This window comes from Cyprinus carpio, chromosome A1 (assembly GCF_018340385.1).
Source record: "Cyprinus carpio isolate SPL01 chromosome A1, ASM1834038v1, whole genome shotgun sequence".
Lineage (NCBI taxonomy): Eukaryota > Metazoa > Chordata > Actinopteri > Cypriniformes > Cyprinidae > Cyprinus > Cyprinus carpio.
Window position 1 is genome coordinate 9,958,530 of NC_056572.1, and position 21,590 is coordinate 9,980,119.

The 21,590-nt window shown below is 33.6% G+C and overlaps 1 protein-coding gene across 5 annotated transcripts in view; it reads left to right on the forward strand.

The window, feature by feature from the left end:
• Positions 1-21,590, forward strand: part of LOC109060930 (partitioning defective 3 homolog B-like) — a 171,993-nt gene that overhangs the window by 130,129 nt on the left and 20,274 nt on the right. For all 5 annotated transcript variants that reach the window (XM_042742723.1, XM_042742648.1, XM_042742791.1 and 2 more), the window contains 3 exons: positions 720-812; positions 1,733-1,996; positions 11,462-11,570. In XM_042742723.1, coding sequence (XP_042598657.1) covers positions 720-812; positions 1,733-1,996; positions 11,462-11,570 — 466 coding nt within the window. The remainder of the gene's footprint in view (positions 1-719; positions 813-1,732; positions 1,997-11,461; positions 11,571-21,590) is intronic.

A 21,590-nucleotide genomic window follows, 5' to 3' on the forward strand; every position in this document is an offset into this window, starting at 1 on the left:
TTATTTATTTTCTTTTATTATTCATATTTTGTATTTTATTTTATTTTATTTTGAGGGGAAAATGTGCTTCAATATCATGAAAAGAATATCCCAATGCAAAAGAAAAGAAAAAATAAATAAATTTAAGTAGTTTTTATTTTTATTTATTTTTTATTTAATGTAGATGAAGACTAATACTACTAAGCAACTATTCATGAGTTTCACATTGATCATCCAGTTAGTGATCCAGAAGCTGTTTCTTTTTACAACTGACACTGATGTTTCATTACGGCCTCACTGGTCTGAGATCATGTGATCATCTCACCCACTCTCTATCATTATTAGCTTTACTCTTTATATAACCTTTTCCTCTTCTGTCTTTATATGCCTGTCAGCATGGAGACCCCACCTGACCTCAGATCAGGGCAGGAGAATATGTGAGTTTCTGAAGGTTTGGCGTGGAGATGGGCTAGAAAAATCACTGCAGGGCGTTGGACACTGATACTGCTTGGTTTTGCAGGCGTGTGTGTGTGTGTGTGTGTGTGTGTGTGTGTTTTCAGGCATGGTACATGGGGAACCAATCATTAGATTTTCTAGAGCAAATTCTGCTTTGGTACTTGAAAGCACAGGGAATCTGTTGAGTCATTCATTATTGAAAACATAACACATCCTCCCCCTTTCTCTCTTTGTCTGTGCTCTTTCTTTCTTTCCATCCTTGCTTTCTTCAAACCCTCATCCAGGTTTGGGAGAAAAAACAAAACCAAGGCTAAAGAACTGGGAGCTTTGAGCGAAGAGGAGGTGTACAAGAGTGAACCTGAGATGTTTCTGTCAAAGTATGTTCACCACTTATATAACACATATTATTTCATACACAAAGTTCAATTATAAAATAGAAGAATATGCAAATTTATCAATCTAAAGCTGTAGAAGTGATTAAACCAGTTCTGAACTCATGATAATTGCCCTGTTGGTTTAATTGGTTGTTCTTTTCATAGTAATTAAAGACTCAAGACTAATGATCTAATACAGAAAAACATATTAAAACTCAGTCATGTATGTTTACGTGACTTGTTTTTGGATGTTTAACCCTTCCGCATTATGGGAAGTCATTATGAGATAAAAAATTTAAATTCTGACATACTAGAAGTACATATGATAGAAATAGTGGAAATGTTTTGACACAATTCTATACATTTTTTTTTAAAATTTTAAATTTTTTTAAATTTTATAAATGTTCCTTAGGAACAAAAACATTACTGGTGTGCATCTTGAGACAAAGACAAGTTTATTTATTTTTTTCATTTAAAACAGGTTAGTCTGGGACTAGGCTTAAGCTGGTAGGGTTAAGCTGGAAACTGGTAGTATGTCATAATTTTGACTAAGTCATGACATGGTATGTGATTGGATCATAATCATGGATATGATTTTGACTTCTAGTATTTATGACTTAATTATGACTTTCTATTTCATAATAAACTTAGTCAATACTTCTGTATATGTACACACACACACACACACACACACACAATTAATTGATTTTAATAGGAAAAGTGTGTTGCAAGGATGTAGTGAAAAACAGGAAGGGTTTGCGGAAGCGGCAGAATTTTTTCTGCATAGCTTAAGTTAAAAATGAGCTGGCTATTTCGGCCCTTAGAACGGATCTAACACATTCTCCATCAGACACTCCAAGCTTTTCTCACCAGTGTCTTTATTTATCCAAGTTATCCTGAAGAGATTGTTTTTAACTCTATAGGAGTGAAAGGAACAGCCCTGCTCCTGTCCGCGCCATCTTCCCGGACGTCGAAGACGATGACCTGGATCCCAACTATGCTCGCATCAACAATTTCAGAGAACCTCCCGCCTCCAGCCACTCTCCCTATCCACCTGGAACTCCCACCCAAAACCACACTCAGCCTACTCTCCCTGCCCCCAACAGAGAGCCGCCCAATGAGGACGCGCTAGAGGGGCTTTATGCAAAAGTGAACAAGCAAAGAACTGCCCCTCCAAAGACTGACAGGTGAGAACCAATCCATTCATTTTTTTTTTTTTAATGGCTAACTTGCATAAAAGTATTGTGCATAATGTTGTTGTTGTTTTTTTTTTTTTTTTTTGTGACCAGTACCGATTAAGTATGCAGTAACCAATAACAGAACCATTTTTTTTTTATTTGAATAATTAATAATTACATTAAATAATAGAAAGACCATTGTTATACTACAACAGTAAAATACATGTACACTGTAATAATATAATAGTAATAATAATAATAATAATAATTGAAATATATTATTAGACATGATTATTATTAAACTTATATAAATATTTTTTATAATATTTACAGATTTAAATTTCACAATATTAAACATTCACATAAAATATAATTGTATTATAATAATATATTTTTTTAAATATATTAATATTATACATATTATGTACAGTAATAATTTGTATATTTTAGTGTATTACTGTTATTGAATATTCAGAATACATATGTGTTTTACTGTTTTAGTGTAATACTACTGTACAATATATATTTAATATTTTTATTTTTTATTATTATAATTGTTGTTGTTGGTAAATGTTGTTTGTTCTGCTGTTCTTTTTGACACAATAATAATTTCACAGCTATTAGACTACAAAGGTAAAACACATAATAATAATAATAATAATAATGTTGAATATATTTACATATGAATATATTCATAAGTGTATATATATTATATATTTTTGTTAATGTACTATTATTATCAATATTTTTTTTTATATTTTATATTATTTATATTCATAATACATATGATGTGTTTTGCTGTTGTAGTATAATGCTACTGTTGTTCAATATTATTGTCATTATGATTCAAACCGATTTTCACAAACTCCTCAGTATAGTCCCTCTGTAAAAGTAAATCAATGGAAGTTATAGTACTTGTTGAACCTGTTATCAAAAGCAGAAAACATTTTGCTTTGGCGATGTACATGCAACATACCAAAAATCCAGGCACGTCAAACGTAATGAACTCTTTGGGCTTTTAGTCGAATTAAGATGAAATATTGACAGGTCTGTGAATTCATTTGTGATTTACGGTGTAGCTGTGTACATACTGTATATACAGAGGGAATGTATGTCTCACTGGTGAGTTTTTAGTCCGGGTTGAGTGGTCTCAATGACCGAGAGCATTGATTTGTTGTCTGGCGGTAATTATGCGTGAGTGTTGCAGTGTCCGTGGGGGCCGTGTTCATTCTTGCTCTTGTCCCACCATCGATTCACACAAGATTATCTTCTGTGTGCTGTGCTGTCCACCGAGCGCAGTAGAGCTTTTATTCTATCACCAATGCCATGTTCACACAGCAGCCGAATACGGTTGTCAGTCCTGAATTTGAGTCCATTATATTGTTACGTTCACACACAGTACGGTTATTTATGGGAGTGACAACCACATTCTGTAACTGAACTCACGCCCATTCAAATTTTCAGACCCGCCCTGTGTGAACGGAACAGGACTGGACAGCAAGTTTTCTGTCACGTCGCGGTGCGAGAGAGCCTCTCAGCTGCACAAATGCTTGTCTGTCTTGTGCTTTTGGGTTTTCATGTGTGGTTTCGGTAACTTACAGCGACACTGGCAGGAGCTGTGTGTCAAGAAGAAAGTGTGAGAAATGTCTCGTCTGAAGCGGAGCTATGAATCGAAACATCCCTGTGAGTGTGTGTGTGTGTGTGTGTGTGCACGAGCCTCGATTTTCATGTCAGAGAGCAAATAAGAGAGAAAGATAGCAGGAAAGAGATGGTCAATTAACCACAAAGTAGCAGCCAGACAAATATGCGAAGGCCCCCTCCTCATCTCACTGTCTCGCTTTCTCCCAGTGCTGATGTCTCATCTACTTTAGCAGGGTACTTAATTACCATTCTCTCTCGCGTGTGTCGCCTGACTGCTCCTAACAGCCCTTTGTTCTTGCTGGCATTTGGTGTATAATAGATGTGACTAATAAATGTTAGTGCTGATCAAACATGGGAAATAGAGCCTCGCTTTTCTTGTTTGGGAGAGTTTGAGCGCCGCACCGCCATTTTTCGGCAGAAATGCTGACGCAGAGTCAGTGGCAGCCAACAAAGCTGGAGCTGGATCCGGATACTTTTGTTTGGATAGAGCACTGAGGAATGGGCTTAATCGAACTAATGGCCCACCGGCCGTGTACTGTGGCCAACTCTAATTCTTTGAAGAAACTGCTGTTTCTTAGCACCTTTCCTCCACTTCTTCATTGTTCTCCATCACGTTGGAGCAGTAAACACTGTTAAGATGGATCTGTGGCCATTTTGCTTGTATTTCTACATCTTCCCATAAATTTAGTGCTTAGGAAGTAAGGCCAACCCTCACAAAAAGGGTTAGTGCACTGTCCAACTTCAGCAGTTCTTCTACAGACATTTTCCATTACACCATAGTTGAAGATCATTCCTACATAATTGTTACTGCTGGAAAATTATAATGATTACAGGAATTACAGGCATTATTTTATTGTATTATTATTATTTTTTTTTTTAATTTATTTAATTTTATTTGTCAAGTGCTAAGACTATTACTTTGGTTGCTGATGAATATGTACTTATAAATAAATAAATATGTATTGTTCCTGTTATTATTATTAAAAAAGTATTTTAATAAAAAATTCAAACGTACTTAATGAAAATGTAATACAGTTTACATTTTTATTTCAGTTGTACTATAAAAATGTTTTCAGTGTCAGTTGTACTATTTATTTTATTTTATGTTATTTTATTTTACAATGATATGACATGATGTGGCATTATATATATATGCCACATCATGTCATGAGATATATATATATATATATATATAAATATATAATTTTTTTTTTTTTTTTTTTTTTTGCGGGGGGGGGGGTCAGGCTGTGACTGTGGTATTTGAATTTGAATAGGTTCCTGATGAAAGTGTGCTTAAAAAAATATACTACTAATAATAATTATATTAATTATATTTAGTAGTAGTACTAGTAAAAGTAAAAATTATTTATATGGTTAAGAAAAAAAATCCTAGCTTAAAAAAAAAAAAGAAATGCTACAGTTAAATTTTAGTTGCAATCACTGTGAGAACTAAACTAAAATTTGGTAAACTATATCAAAAACTAAAATTAATTTAATTTAATTTAATTTAATTTAATTTAATTTAATTTAATTTAATTTAATTTAATTTAATTTAATTTAACTAAAATTTGATAAACTATATCAACTATAATCTTGACCCTTTAACTATATTTTCAGGATGTTCAAAGAAATAAATCAGAAGCTATTTGTATCTCATTTCTGTGAGCATTTCCTGTACTGATCTTTGTGGCCACACACTCTGACAGCCCTATCAAGACAGAGCAAGACTGTGTAATTGAACAGCGGACATATTCATTAAGACCTCAATGGCAGGTGTGTTTAGAAAAGGGTGTCATTCCTGATTACAGGCCTGTGTGGTGGTGTCCAGCTGGAAAAGATGGCAGCCTGTTGTCAGATCTCATTATACAGTACGTCCTGCAGAAGTAAGATAGAGTTATAGAGATGAAATGAACAGGGAAGCGGAGAGAAGTGTATTACAGTTTCTAGCATTACCTGTATGTCAGTATCTATTCATTCATGTATTATTTGGCCGCTCGGGCTCAGTGTGTTGACAGCTTCACAGTCAGATTGTGGATTAATTCCCCCGTCTACATAATCATATTCATTAGTTAGTGAAAACTGATCCAAGACCAGCATTCCTTGTCAGAGAGACTAGAAATATATATTTGTGTCTTTATAAAAAAAGTGAAAGTAACAGTGAAATTAAAGATGTAAATCGAGGTAAATGAGGTTCTATCTGCCATTTTTTGTCAAAATTGAGTTTTTTTTTTTTGTTTGTTTTTTAAGTTGTGTCCACTTTGGGACTGATGTATGAAAGAGACTTGTTCCCCATATCCCATATCACTATATGGAATGCAAAAACTTTGAAGCTCAATATCTCGAAACCAGGGCTCTGAACCGGTTCAAGGAACGAAAACCGGAAACGAACGAAATTTTGACAGGAACAGAACCAGAAACAGAAATGAAATCAAATTTTATAGTTCCGAACAGAATCTAAAATTTGAAATGGCCATTAACTGGTTAATAACGTTATTTTGTCGTTCCACTTAATATTTGAAATTTGCTGTCAACCAATCACGAATTCCAGTAGTACATCCTATGCAAATATGATGCTGAAGCCAACGAGTGAAATGCCGCTCAGCTGTGAACTCATCATAGGTAAGTCGCAGTGGCAATGCACCGCCCTTAGAGTTTATCTGAGGATAGTGTAGGATGAATTCAACAGATCACACGCACCTGCAGCGCTTCTGTGAATGGAGAAAGCAGTTAAACTATAGGCTTACATAAAAAGGAATATAGACATATACACTAAATATATTTCACTTAAATCATATTGACAGATTAACAAAACAAAAGAAAAATGTGCTAAATTACGGTTCATTGTGACACGTTCCAAAGTTTTTGGACAGGAAAACGAAACAGCAGAGAGTAGTTTTCTTTATTTTGCAAAAGCTTGAGAGCTTTGAATAATGTCTTGCTTCTGTATAACCAACCAGCATTGGTATGACCATTGCGCCGACACCTTATGTGCACACACAACATAATTTTGCTATATTGAAGCCTGTTCATTATTAATATAAAAATACAGTTAAAGAAACAAATAAAAAGTAACACTGCTCCGTTATACAAAATTTGTTGCGTTCAGCGTGACCAGTGCCTCACTGTGCAGATATATCTGATGTGAAGCATGATGTTTTATGTTGATGAAAGTACAAACACTATATAATAAATAATATTTTAGCATCCAGATACGTCGGGAATATTGAAACATTTGGATTCGTGCCGAATGAGAGAGGTAGGCATCAGCTTCACCTTAAATCAATTTGTTTTTGGTTTTGGAAGTTTTTATAGCCTAAACTTAAGAGGATTTGTTTTGGAGAGAAACTAATAACTGTTTTTATAATGTTTGTAAACATTTTGCTTTAGCCTACAGGCATTTTAGCCTTCATTATTTCGGAAAGTAATAGGGCTAATAAAATGCGACGTGAGCCGCGACTTATGTTTTTTTTTTTCACTCTCAAAACGCAATCTTATACAAGTGTTTGTTTGTTTTTTTAACAATGCAGCAAACATTTTTAAATATCTTAAATATACTTTTTTTTTATATCTTTAAAGTGTTGCTAGATTTTTTGTTTTGTTTGTCTGGCTGTGACTAAGTGCAACAGTTTATTGGCTAACACTACCAGAGCTCTCTTTTTTCCTTTTCTTTTTGAGTAAAGAAAACACAGTACTTTATTATTATTGTTATTGTTATTATTATTATTATTAGGTAAAGAAAATTGTTTTAAAAAAAAAGTTAATAATCAGTATTTCTTCCACCCGAACCGGTTTCGGAACGGTAATAATATCAGAGGAATGCAGGAACAGAAACATTAAAATATCGATTCTGCTCGGATTGAACGGATTGAATTTTTTTTTTTTTTCGTTTTCAAGCCCTGCTTGAAACTGCTCAGAATGTAGATAGAACCTTATAATTCCAAGGTGACAAAATGTTTAATAAAAAGTTGTTTACAACTGCAAAACAATTTGGCAAATTAACATGTTAATACAAATTTTAATTAATGTGCCACCACAGTTTATCTGCTGTCTTACAGTGACTTCAAGCATGTCTTATCCAATCTGAATTAGGGTCAAAAATATTTGTTAAATTTCACATTTTTATTAAATAAAGTCCCCTGTCCACCAAGTCCAATTACAAAATACAAAATAATAAAAATAAAATAAATAAATAAATGAATAAATATATATATATATATAAAATATATATAGATATATATTATATATATATATATATATATATATATATATATAATATATATTCTATTATATATACATATACATTGTATACACTGTATACATGTATACATATATACGTGTATATATGTATATATGTGTATATATATATATATATAATATATATATATATATATATATATATATATATATATATCTATATCATATATATATATATGTGTGTGTGTGTGTGTGTAAAATATACAAATAATGTGGAAACAGAATTATACAGTATTTACAAATTATTTTGATAAAATTAATTTAATTACATATTTAAGTGTAACTGAATGGCTGTCCAGCACATATAGGCTTACCCTGGTAACTCATCAGAGGACTTTCCTCGTACATTTTCAACATTATAGACATGGAATCCTCAAATCTGGACCACGAGATCCACTTTCCTGCAGAGTTTAGCTCTAACCCTAATCAAACACACCTGAGCATAATAATCAATGCTAATCAATGTCTTTGGGATCATTAGAAAATCACATGCAGGTGACTTTGATCAGGGTTGGAGCTAAACTGCAGCACATTGGACCTCCAGGGCAAGATTTGAGGAACCCTGTTACAGACTATAGTTTTAAACACTTTACTTATCCTTTCTTACTAATTCAAGCAGTGATGTGACACAGGTGTTTTTATATGTACTGTATCTCTGAAAGGTACAGAGTGTCTTCAAAAAGTTTAAATTACATTTTTATCTTATAAAGTAGCATTCATGAGCAGAGCTGCTTTGTTTACAGCCGTTACCTTGGAAACCGCTATATTTTGACATTCCAAAAGCGCCTCCTACTGGCAGAGAATCAAATTAGATTCTTAATAAGCCTGTCTGCTGTTTCCCCCATCTGCCCATATAACTCTGTTTTAAATAATGTATACTTCGGACCCATCTCATTTCTTAAAAAAATGGGTTAAAGACTGAAATGTGTGATGTTTAAATTTTAGATCACTTTTTTTTTTTTTTTTTAAGTGCACATGTAATTATAACTGAATATGCAACTAAATATGCAATAAAATAAATAAATGTAATTTATTTAATTGCATATGTAATTCTAACTGAATATGTCATTAAATACATTTAATTGTTCATTAATTTAATATTTACAAACAGTTTGCACCACCAAACCTGTCATCTAACATAACATCATCTGAACAGTATTGTTATTTTTATTGGCTTAGAATTATAAAACCAGATTATTTTATTAGCACAATATTTCAGATATGAATTGAAAGAATATTTTTAAATATTTGTTTATATATATATATATATATATATTTTTTTTTTTTTTTTTTTAAATAAATTTCACATAAAGATATTTGAAATATAAATATTCAGTGTTTTAATGTAAAATACATAATAATAAAACATTATAAAATATAGATTTTCTGACCAAAGTTAGTGTGGCGAGAGTAAGAAAACTGGTGAATTATTTGGAGAAAATGAGAAGGCAAAAATCACTCACATTCATGACTGGAGCTCACACATGCTCCTAGTTAGCACTGCATTCTGTTGCTCAACACAAGCACTAATTAGCTTTCCTCAAATGTAATGTAAACTGGTAAATCACAGCAGGAAACAGCCTCGGCCTGTGATGATGATCTCAGACTGCTCTGTTTGTCTAATTCTCTGTCTCAGAGAGGGAAAGGTAATATCTCCGGCTTTACTCAATATCATAATACACTAAATGAGCTGGTGATGACAGTCGGTCTTCAGATGGTCTCTCATTTGTAGGTGGATGTGTGTGTTTAGCCATCCATGTACTGTAAATGTGTGGTATTTTTGCAGTATTCTTTTTCCCTGTGTTTCTTCAGCCATCCCTCTAAAGCACTTCAGGTCGGCTCCAGTCCTGTAACTAATATGAATATGATGCATACATGCTCGACGGGAGCTAATTAAACATTGATAGTGTTTCTCGTTCAGAGGGTCATGTGGACTCTCAATCAAAATGGCAGCTCTAATTGCGTGTTCTGTGGGATTAGATAATGGATGCTGTTCCCTGCTCCTCTTGTCCTCCGCCAGCTGCTGAAGTGACATAGATTGCTGCCTCTAGTATTTTCAATTATTTTGAAGTTGACAACATCTGTGGGTGAAGTTTCTAGAAAGTTAAACATTTTTAGCAGACATAAGTTCAATAATTTGTTCTTTTGGTACAAGGAAGTTATTTATTTATTTTAGTTTGAACATGCATCAAAGCACTACCAGCTAATTTCAAATGTTCACTTTAAGTCAGGTTTGTTTGGTTTGTTTTTTATTTATGTATTTATTTATTTACATTAATTTAATGTAATATGTAATTAAATATACAAAAAAATAAATTATTCATATTATTTTACACATTTAATTGCCACAAAATGTCTTTACATTTATTTCAATAACTATTTAACTGCACAAGAAATATGTGTAATTATAGTTAAGTGTGTCATTAAATATATTTCATAACCGAATGTAATTATACCTTAATAATAATAATATTATTATTTATTATTATTAACAATTATAATAATTAGTTATATATGAATATGTATATGCAATATATTATATATAATATAATTTTTTTAATTATATATATATATATATGTGTGTGTGTGTGTGTGTGTGTGTGTGTGAATGTGTAATTGTTAATAATTATATTATATCATTATTAATTACATTTATAATTATATATTATAATTGTTAATTATTAACATTCAATTACATATTCATCTGATTTACAAAAAAAAAATAAAAAAAAATAAAAAATAATTCTATATAGTTCCTGTACCATTCATTTGAAGTAAAAGTTGACTCAGTTTAAATGTTGATTTTATAATGCAAGTTCTGCTCTGAATCAATACATGCCCTTAGGTTACGTGTGTTTATAGAGCTTACAGATGGATAATTTAATGCACTGAATTTTACATCAAGTGCATTCATTTTGGAAATCTCACAAACAGAATTTCACATTAACTTCAGCCTCAAGTCAAACACTTTTTTTAAACGGTAGGATGAGACAAGTTTACTGTGGTATAAATGATTACTGATTTTGCTGTGGTGACATATTTGCTACTAATTTCCCCTTACTTTTCATTCATGTGTTTGTTTACATTTTCATCTGACGGACTGTCTTATTTTATAATGATTGCAGTTGTGTATCTTTATCTAACTTGGTATTAGAATAATTTATCATGTTATTTAGTATCATTGAGATACTATTAAGGTTTTTAATATTTTTAATGTTTTAATTATTAAATTATTTAAGTTAAAGTTTTAGTCATTTTATTCTGTTTTTGTAATTTTTAATTATCTTTTTCTTTCTTTTTTTCAAATATTTCAGTAGTTTTTAATTTTTTTTTTGTTCAGTTTTAGTTCTTTCAGTACACCATAAATGAACATGACAAATGTTGCTTTGGCAACTAGCTGAATCAGTTTTTTTTTTTTCTCTCTCTTTTCATATTTTATTTTAGGTTTTAGTTTTAGCTTACTACAATAACCCTGATTCAAATTAGAAGGTCATCACTCAGATTGGTGAGGATGTTTTCCAGAGTGTTTGAATGGAGAGCGTCTCTTAACGGTCTTGTTTCTCTGTCTACATTCTGCAGTAATGAAGAACGATTGCAGCAAATCAGGAATCAGCTTCAGCAGGTGAGACCAGCTCCATCCTACGACGACCAGACAGCCCGAAGACGACCGGAGTACGACCCTTCACGAGTGAGTGCCTGTGTGCTTTCTTGCTCTCTTTTTCTTTTTCTTTCTCTTTCTGTCAGACAGGAAGTGACAGACTGAGGTCTGGCTGTTTTCTCAGGCACTGATTCAAAGCTCAGATTATCGGGGTTCATCTGTGTTTGGGGCCAGATCTAAAGTACTCAGACTAATCTGTTCATCTGCTTAGACTCAGCAGGGATCTGCTCACTGCACAGCACTGTTTTCCTGATCACTGGAATAATCATTATAATGTGATCATTATAATTATGTTTTTTTTTTTTTCCGTCTTTAAGACTACAAACCCTATGTCATATTTCCTGAGCTACCACATAATTTTCTGTTATTAAAAAATGGAACATCTCACGATTTGTCACATACAGTAAGTGACATATAAAAAATAAATAAAAATCCTATATTACTTTTTTTGTTCTTTTCTAAAGGTTATGATCCTTCTTGCATTCCTTTCACTACAGTCAGAAAATAATGTATTTTTTAAAAATGTTTCAAACCCAGATTTGTACTTTAAGTGCCACTTTCAAAAGTGCACTGTCAGACATTATTGTGTTAAAATGAACTTGTGTTCATCTGTGAATTCCTTTGCAACTTTGAGAACTTCAAACTCAACTTTGAGTTTCTCTTTCACCCTTTAATCATGTTGGTTTCTTTTCTGATCTGCCCTGCAAACTTCATCACAACCACTTATTTCCATATATCCCCACCTTTCTTTTTCAACCCCTTTGTATCTTTTTTTTGGAGGAGTTTTGCTGTAAAATTGAAGGCTTGCAATATTCCTGGTATGGTCTCCTGCATGCACACTGTATGAAGTCAGATGTATTTTTAGATACTGATGTTGTCTAGTTAGCATGTTCTCTAGGTAGTAGTTTGTGTGGGGGTGTGTGTGTGTGTGTGTCTGCATCGCCCAGAGCTTCAAATGATCTGACCCGTCCCTTGACATCCTGCATCTACACGCCGCACTGCTGGGCACACATGCAAATTCAGCTGCAGTAATCCTCCTGGCTGTTGTGTTTTTTCATCCGTATGACAACAGCACATCTTAGTATCATCTTATTCTTAATGTGCAAACCGAGAGCTGTTTATCAGCAGAAATTCTCAGCACCAGACACGCCTCGCTTAATAAATAACTAAAACAGTATTAATAAATAACTCTTTGGCTCTTTAAGGAAGCAAGATATGCGCATCTCACCGTCTGATCCATGCATTTGTCTTGTTTGGTGGCCCCCTCCCATTGCATTATGGTAGTCTGTCATTCATGCTGATGATGCTCAGGGATGAGTGTTTCATTAACGCTCTCTTTTCGGTCATAAATATAAGACAAAGGCAAGAGATTTCCACAGCGGTAGCTGTAGATATTTTAATATTCTCTAGAGTTCATTCAACTAGAGTAAAGCCAAAAAAAATTTTTTTTAAATATATTTCTGTATAGTTTAGTTATGTATAGCAGTAACAATAACAATACTGCTTTTTGTTGTTATAATTTTTTTGTATGTACAATGAAAATCATTGGGATCCAGTGTTGTTTAGATCCCAACGTCCTTCAAAATATCATCTTCTGTGTTCCACAGACAAAAGAAAGTCGCATAGTAATGTAAATGAGGATAAAATTTCCATTTGTGTAGTGAACTATACCTTTTAGTGTTAAAATAGTATCGAGAAGACTTCCCCTCTTGCTAGCTTTCAACAGTTTCTGCAATCTCTAAGCACCTTGTGTAAAAATGAAATAATAAATGACAAATGGGGCATACAACATGATGTTATGAAAATGAGACCATGTGAGACGTGAGATTTATAATGCATGAAAGACAGCAAGAAAATATTAATAAAAATCTGCTGAAACAGTAGGAAAAGAAAGGGGGGGGGGGGCAAAACAGAATTGTACAAGTTTGCACAAATCCCTCCTAGAAACCACAAGGTTTGAAAATGGCAAGGGTCAGAGTCAGCTGTTCTCTTCTGGACCACTCTAAAACAAAAACTCAATCTAAATTGGAACCAAGGCTTTTTTTCAGAAGCACTTATCGGAGCCCTGAACTCTGTCATTTCAGCACCCGGAGCCATGCTCCCGTCCACCCAGATGTCCAGCACTTCATTTTCCAGAAATTAAAGGTTGTGTCCAGGGCTCTGCAAAGTTTACAGTTATAGTTTATATGATTACACACATCTTCTGGAAAAGTCATCTTCATTGAGACTTTCCAGGAACGTTAGGAAACTTTTGTAAGGAAAATGACGTATTCAGTGTCCGATGATTCTTGCAAGTTCCCCATTATGCCATTTTGAATATTGCCTTTCATATAGTGTGTAATGTAGCTGTATATGAATGTAAACGTTCTGCAAAGTTATGAAGCTGAAAGTGCATGATAAATAAAGATATTGTCTCCCAAAAGAAAGAATCGACTCTGAACCGCCAAACACTGAACATTCTGAACATTCAAAAAAATAAAAGTACTTTTATTAAATTTATTAAAAGTGACAGTAAAAACACTATAATACAGCTATTTTAAATTGCAATAATATTTCTGAATATTGTTGTTTTACTGTATTTTTGATCAAATAAATACAGCCTTTTATATACGAAATAAAAAGTAAAATACAAAACAAAACAAAAAACATAAAAATCTTACTAACCCCAAACTTTTGAATGGAAGTGAATATTATTATTATTATTATTATTATTATTATTATTATTATTATTATTATTATCATTTTATAATCAGTGACTATAAGTTAATAGTTTTCTACTGAACCTTTTTTTGTCACTTGCAATGCTTCATTGAATTGAAATGAAATACCCAGTCTAGTACCTTCATCTGTCATTTTGCTCATACTTTTTTTTTGCTTTTGTAATGTTGTGATTTATCTTGGAGCTGGTTTTAATGGTGACTCTAGAAGATCAGCCCTAGTATAAAGGTTTTAACAATGTTCGTATAATACATGAAGACATTTCTTCATTGAGAAGTGTCAGTTTACTCGGAAATAGATGAATGAATATGTGAAATGAATAAAAGAAAGACAAATGGTTGCTGTCAGAATAACAGAAGAAATGGAGAAGGACGTTCAGGCCAACATAAGGACTAGCATGTGGTTTAGACGTGCACACACACAGATACACACGCACACAAACACAGCAGGGACTGTGGGCTATGATTCATTAACAACAGAAGAATTTAATTGGATTACAGACTGGTTTTCACAGACCTTGAGTCTGTCTGCTGTGTTTGTGGGTGTGTGTGTGTGTGTGTGTGTGTGTGTGTGTGTGTGTGTGTGTGTGTGTGTGTGTGTGTGTGTGTGTGTGTGTGTGTGCGTGCGTGCGTGCATGCGTGCGTGCATGCGTATGTGTGTGTGTGCTTCAGAACTCATCTATGATCTCATACCGCACAAGCAGGAACAAACCAGTAAAGAATTGGTGAGCAATGCTGGGAATAATTATGAATTCCTTTTTAGTGGTGTTTGCTAAGGCAAGCATCACTTCTATTATTGATCATACTTGGGGTTAGTGATTTAAACAAACCTCTCAATGTCTGTGCTGTGGACAGAAGATTGTGTTGTTACTTTTCTAAATGATCAGTGTTACAGATTTGCCTGAAAGGAGGGACCTGAACTGTATCTAGGGAACTGATTATTGTAGAGATGTTGAGTTGGGCAGTTCTGACTTGGTCCAGTAAGCAACCACACACCCTAGCAACTAGCTAAAATACAGTATCAACCACTTACCCAAAACCCTAGCAACCACCCAGAATATCATAACAACCACCCGGAATGCCCTAGAAGCCACCTAGAACACCCTAACAATCATAGAAAACACCCTGGCAATTACATAGAAGACTGTATCAACCACTTACCAACATCCTAGCAATTACCTAAAACACCCTAGCAACCACCCAGAATGCCACTTCTCCTTTTAAAAAACACTTATGTTTTCCGATAACAGTATGATTACAGATACATTGCATATCCCTCTTTACAATCATGCTCGTACTTTCAAGTTGACATGAGACCAGTGGATCCAGAACAAAATGAAAAAAGCAGTTTGCAGTGACAGAGAGGAAACAGGGCAGATGCAGAGAATGAAAGAAAAGAGACAGAAGGAGAGAGAGAGAAGATGGAAAATTAAGACGGTTGTCATTCTGATTGTTATCCCCTCTTCCTTGCAACAGAACAGCTTGAGATGAGCACCCTGGCCCTGTCAGGTCTAATTAAGCCAGCATCTGTATCTCCAAATGCACGCGCCCACTTGACGGGCAGCCGTGATGGCCAAGTGTAAAAAGATTGAGTGACAGGGACTAGGTGGCTCTCCACAGAACTGACAAATAATCCCAAATCCTTAAACCAGGTGCCTGACATGTCAAAACATATCAACATGAGCTCACGGAGAGAGATTAAGAGTGAAGTAAAATGAGAAAAGCAGAGATGGACAAGAAACAACAGGCCTTGACTCATCTTTGGTCTAGAGAGCAGGTCACACCATCTCTGGGAGGTCAGACACGAGTGTTGCAGGAAGACCAAATCATATCAAGGAGCCATAACCTTTGTTTGAGAGCAGGAAACTGTGGCCAGGAATCTGAATGAAGCCGCTAAAACAAAAACAGAAAAGTGGTGGTTGGAAGGGGGTCGTTGCGAGACTAGGGATGGGTATCGTCAAGGTTTTAAAGGTATTACCACTCTTACCGTTACTGCTTATTGATTCGGTACTTTAACCGTATTATTATCGGTACTTTTTGCTTTATGACAAAGTAAGAGCTGAATTAACAATGCTTTATATTCTGAAATCTAAAATAAACATTTAATGAAATGAATATAAAACATCAATTTGTAAAGGCACCAGTGTGTAGGCATTTTTAGTGTTTTATACATAAAATAAGATACTGTAAGAACATGAACAAAGAAACAAAGTAAAACAAACTGACAAATACAATAAAACAAATATACAAATGAAATGAAATAAACAGTGCTTTGAAGGTCTAACGTTACTGTTCAGGTAAGTAATAGCCTACAAAAGAAATCTAAAAGTAAATAAATGTAAATTAATACTGCATAGTTTTCACTGGAGTATTGATGGATTAATGCTTATTAAAGATATAACGTTATTCAGATTAAGAGCTGTGAGTGATTTTGTCTTTGCATTTTGTTGCTTGATTAACATTGATGGCCCAAGCGCCAGTCTGTCACTTTAAGACAGTATATTGACACACATTGGATTTTCTCCCAACTGTTCTCGTCCACTTAAAACATAAACTGTTTTTAAGTAAATACTATCCAAGCCAGCCATTTTTACATATTTTGTGTGTATTTGATCATTTGGATGCGCCCAAAGCTCAAAGTGTAATTAGCATTGTCCCTTTTGGAGCGTGCCGCGCACACAGTTCAGCCTGGGGAGCAGTGTCTCTTGTGCGGATTGTGCTTTCAACCTTTTATTATCAAACATGTCCCGCAATTTAGCAACAGTATAAGATGGCATTTTATAACAATTATGGATTGTGCTGATTCTGACTTTAATTTTGGGTTTTAGGGAGGAACGAATATGCACCGCTGTGCGCTAGAAGAAACGCGGCTATAATCCTTAGAAGCCAAAATCAAAATAAAAAAATTAAATTAGCTTAATAAAACAGCCTCAGTTCTAAAGTGTAAGCAGATGTTTAAATGGGTAGTTCTCTCTTCTATCATAATTAAACAGGGCTTTCATGTTGGGTGTGCTGAAGCTCCTCCGCATGAGTGCGATCTTACTTCTGAATTGCAAATAGCAAAAATGCATCTTCAAATGTTTGAATATTATTGCATACAAAAAAAGCTGGCGACTCTGGTGAGATAGAATTTGAAAGATAATGTATATATAGCAATAATAAATGTAGGTGTGTTTTCTTAATTTCACCATTACCGATAGCATAACCGTTAACGTCAGAGCTAATAGATACTTCTGACTTTCATAATTTAGCCCCGGGACCGATTAAATACTGGGTTTTGGTACCTATCCCTACGCGAGACCCCACGGGAGAAATGAGCAAGGACAGAATAATAACCATGTCCCAAATTCTTTACTGGGTCTTTGAAATGTTTTGCACTTTGGTGGAGGATTATGGCAATTTAGGAGTAAGCAGTAACTGTTTCATAAAGAAGCCTTTAATACAGTTTTCACTTCCCTAACATTTCCCTTAACAAATGTTCCCTAACGTTTTTTTTTTTTTCTTTTTATACAGTTAGACTTTTCACTGTTTGCATCACAGACTGTTAGTCTGTGTATTATTGGTGGGACCTGCAGGTTACATATTTACACCAGTAGGCACTGACAAGTGATTCATGGCTCATTCATTCAACCAATTTGTTTAAAACACTGAATCATTCAGGAATTAAACAAGTCTTTATGAGTGAGTCACTGAATCACCTGATTTGCTCAAAAACACTGAATCATTTAGAAATGAAACAAGTCTTCATGAGTGAGTCATTGAATCACTTATCTATTTTCCTCAAAAACACTGAATCATTCAGGAATTAAACAAGTCATTATGAGTGAGTCACGGAATCACTCAATGATTCATTCTTTAACGCTTATTCTTTTAGGATTTGTTTCATTGAATCACTCAACCAATTCATTCTAAAATACATATTCATTCAGGAAATGATTTCTCCGATCACAAATGCAGATATGGTTTTATGTTTACACGGTGCAATGCATAAAAACACAGTATAAGTTATAATAATCCATAATTATGTCCCCACTGGATGCAACAAATGGCTCATTTGTGATGGGTTTTATTGTTTTTGTCTCATCTCGCAGGTGTTCTGACCGGGACACACATCACAGTATGGCAAGGGGCGTAACATTTCTGTCACACACTTGGCCAATAACAAAGCACTGGATAGCTGGCCAATCAGAGCACACCTCGCTTTTCAGACCGATGAGCTTTGTAAAAAACGATGTGTTTCAAAAAGGCAGGGCATAGAGGAGAAACAATAATGTACAGTATGTGGAAAATAATGTGTTTTTTTTTACCTTAAACCGCATAAACACATTTCATTACACCAAATACACAAAATAATGTTTTTTTATCAACATTATATGACCCCTTTAATAAAATTAAAGACGGTTCTGTGATCAGTAGTAAATCTCCATCACATGCTTTCAGATGGAGCAGCATTTACTACACTGAGCCATAGTTCACTGACAAGCTACGCAAACAGCTTTCATAATCGCAGAACGATTTCTTAAATTTCATAATTGTGTGATTTAATCAGTCTGCAATTATGAACACGGTTTTGCGTAGCTTGTCAGTGAACTATGGCTGTGTGTAGTAAATGCTGCTCCATCTAAAAGCATGTGATGGAGATTTACTACTGATCACATAACCGTCTTTAATGACAAGATGCTCAGGACAATCGCATTCGATTAATTCTGCAGCCCTAATTCACACCCTAGCAACCACCTAAACAAGTAACTGTCTTTTTGACTGAGTCATTGAATCACTTAACCGATTCATTCTACAACACCAATTCATTCTGCAGCTACTGTGTGGCTTTGTTTGAAACTATTTTTGTTGGCAGAACAAAGATAAAGTAACTGGCAATGTAGTGTCTAAAATGTAAATGTAAATAATAATAATAATATTATATATATATATATATATATATATATATATATATATATACAGTACAGACCAAAAGTTTGGAAACCATTACTATTTTTAATGTTTTTGAAAGAAGTTTCTTCTGCTCATCAAGACTGCATTTATTTGATCAAAAATACAGAAAAAAATGTTATATTGTGATATATTATTACAATTTAAAATAATTGTTTTTAAATTTATTATACTTTAAATTATCATTTATTTCTGTGATGCAAAGCTGAATTTTTAGGATCATTATCACATGATCCTTTAGAAATCATTCTAATATGATGATTCATTATCAAAGTTGGAAACAGTTCTGCTGCTTAATATTTTTTCAGAACATGTGATACTTTTTTAGGATACTTTGATGAATAAAAAGTAAAAAAGAAAAAAAAGAAGCTATGTTTTTAAAATATAAATATTTTGTAATAACAATATACACTACTGGTCAGTAATTTGGGGTAAGTAATTTTTTTTCCTTTCTTTTTTTTTTTTATAAAATCAATACTTTTATTCAGCAAGGATGTGTTAAATTGATAAAAAGTGATAGTAAAGAAAATATATTATTAGAATATATATTATTAGAATTTTTTTTTTTTTTTTTTGAATAAATGCAGTTCTTTTTAAACCTTTTATTCATCAAATATATTAGACAGCAGAACTGTTTCCAACACTCATAATAAATCAGAATATTAGAATGATTTCTAAATGATCATGTGATAGACTGGATGTTACATGTGACACTGAAGGCTGGAGTAATGATGCTGAAAATTCAGCTTTGCATCACAGGAATAAATTATTTTTTTTAAAGTATATTCACATAGAAAACTATTATTTTAAGTCGTAATAATATTTCACAATATTACTGTTTTTTCTGTATTTTGATCAAATAAATGCAGGCTTGATGAGCAGAAGAAACTTCTTTCAAAAACATTAAAAATAGTAATGTTTCCAAACTTTTTGGTCACACACACACACACACACACACACACACACACACACGAACACACACAAACACACACACACACACACACACACACACACACAATATATATAATATCACAGTGGGACACACATCACAACAGTACTAGATGGCAGGCACGTGCACAGGTAGGGCTCAACCTGTGCAGAGCACATGCCCTTTTTGCCCTTACACTCTGAAGTGCCCTTTTTTTGGTGGTGTTTTTTTTTTAATCAATGCTATTGGTCACCCTTTACGTCTGTCTGTCTATTTTACAAATATTTAGCAAATGAAAGTTCTTAAAAACGAGCTTGTGTAAATCTTATTCGATCCTCAAGCTGTCAGTAAGCTGATAACTCCGCCCCCTCTATATTCATTGAATCAACTGAAGTTCCACAGCAGCCGCACAGTAGACACACAGCTGAGCTGAACAAAGTTTTGCGAAGGGTAAATAAATATCTTGTTGTTTGAATAAGTACTACTAAACACTATGTCTATAAAGTCTCATATTTTATTTATTTGATGTCTGACTGACACACTGACTGAGACGTGGGACGTCGCCTGAGAGAGAGGGCTAGCATTTGCCATCTAGTTATAGCCAATACATAGCCAACACTTAAATAGCCTGTGCATACAGTAGCATTTCATCTTTTATAAAATGCGATTTTGGCCAAATGCATTTACCACAGGAAAAACTGAGCGCTCCGTCTATATAGCTACAAAAACTAGTTTGTAACCTGTAGATGAAAATGTAATGTGAGGCGCCGTCACCGTTTTAATGACGGACAAAAAAAACAAAATTCACATTTGCACACATTCGCTGGTCAAAAACTATATATTGATAAGTAATACAACAACATATAATTTGTTTTTACCATCGGAAAATCAACAGGTGCGTCCCCGCGCTGTTTCGTACTGGAACTTACACAAGGCGACGAGTGATCCTCGTCACCTAGATAACATATATAAGAAATTTCTTCTTTGATTTATGATTGCTGATACACTTAATTTATTAACATTTAGGCTAATCATGTTATGGTATACTCTCCGCTCGTCCTCACATGTATAAAATGTAGTAAAACATGGTTTTACTACAGTAATGTAGTAGTAACTAAAAAAAAAATTAAAGAAGATCACTGTGAAATCTTTATATTTTATCATGCAGAACTGTAATTCATTATTCATTCCAAGGCTTCATTTATTTGATCCAAAATACAGCAAAAACAGTAATATTTTGTAATATTTTTACAATTTTAAATAACTGTTTTCTATTTGAATTTATTTTAAAATGTAATTTATTTTTGTGATCAAAGCTGAATTTTCATCATCATTACTCCAGTTCAGTACTCTTCAGTGTCACGTGATCCTTCAGAAATGCTTTCACTGCAACTGTACTTTTCACACTATTTTATTTATTTTTTCATTGCTGGCTTATTTTAGGGAAAGTGTAGT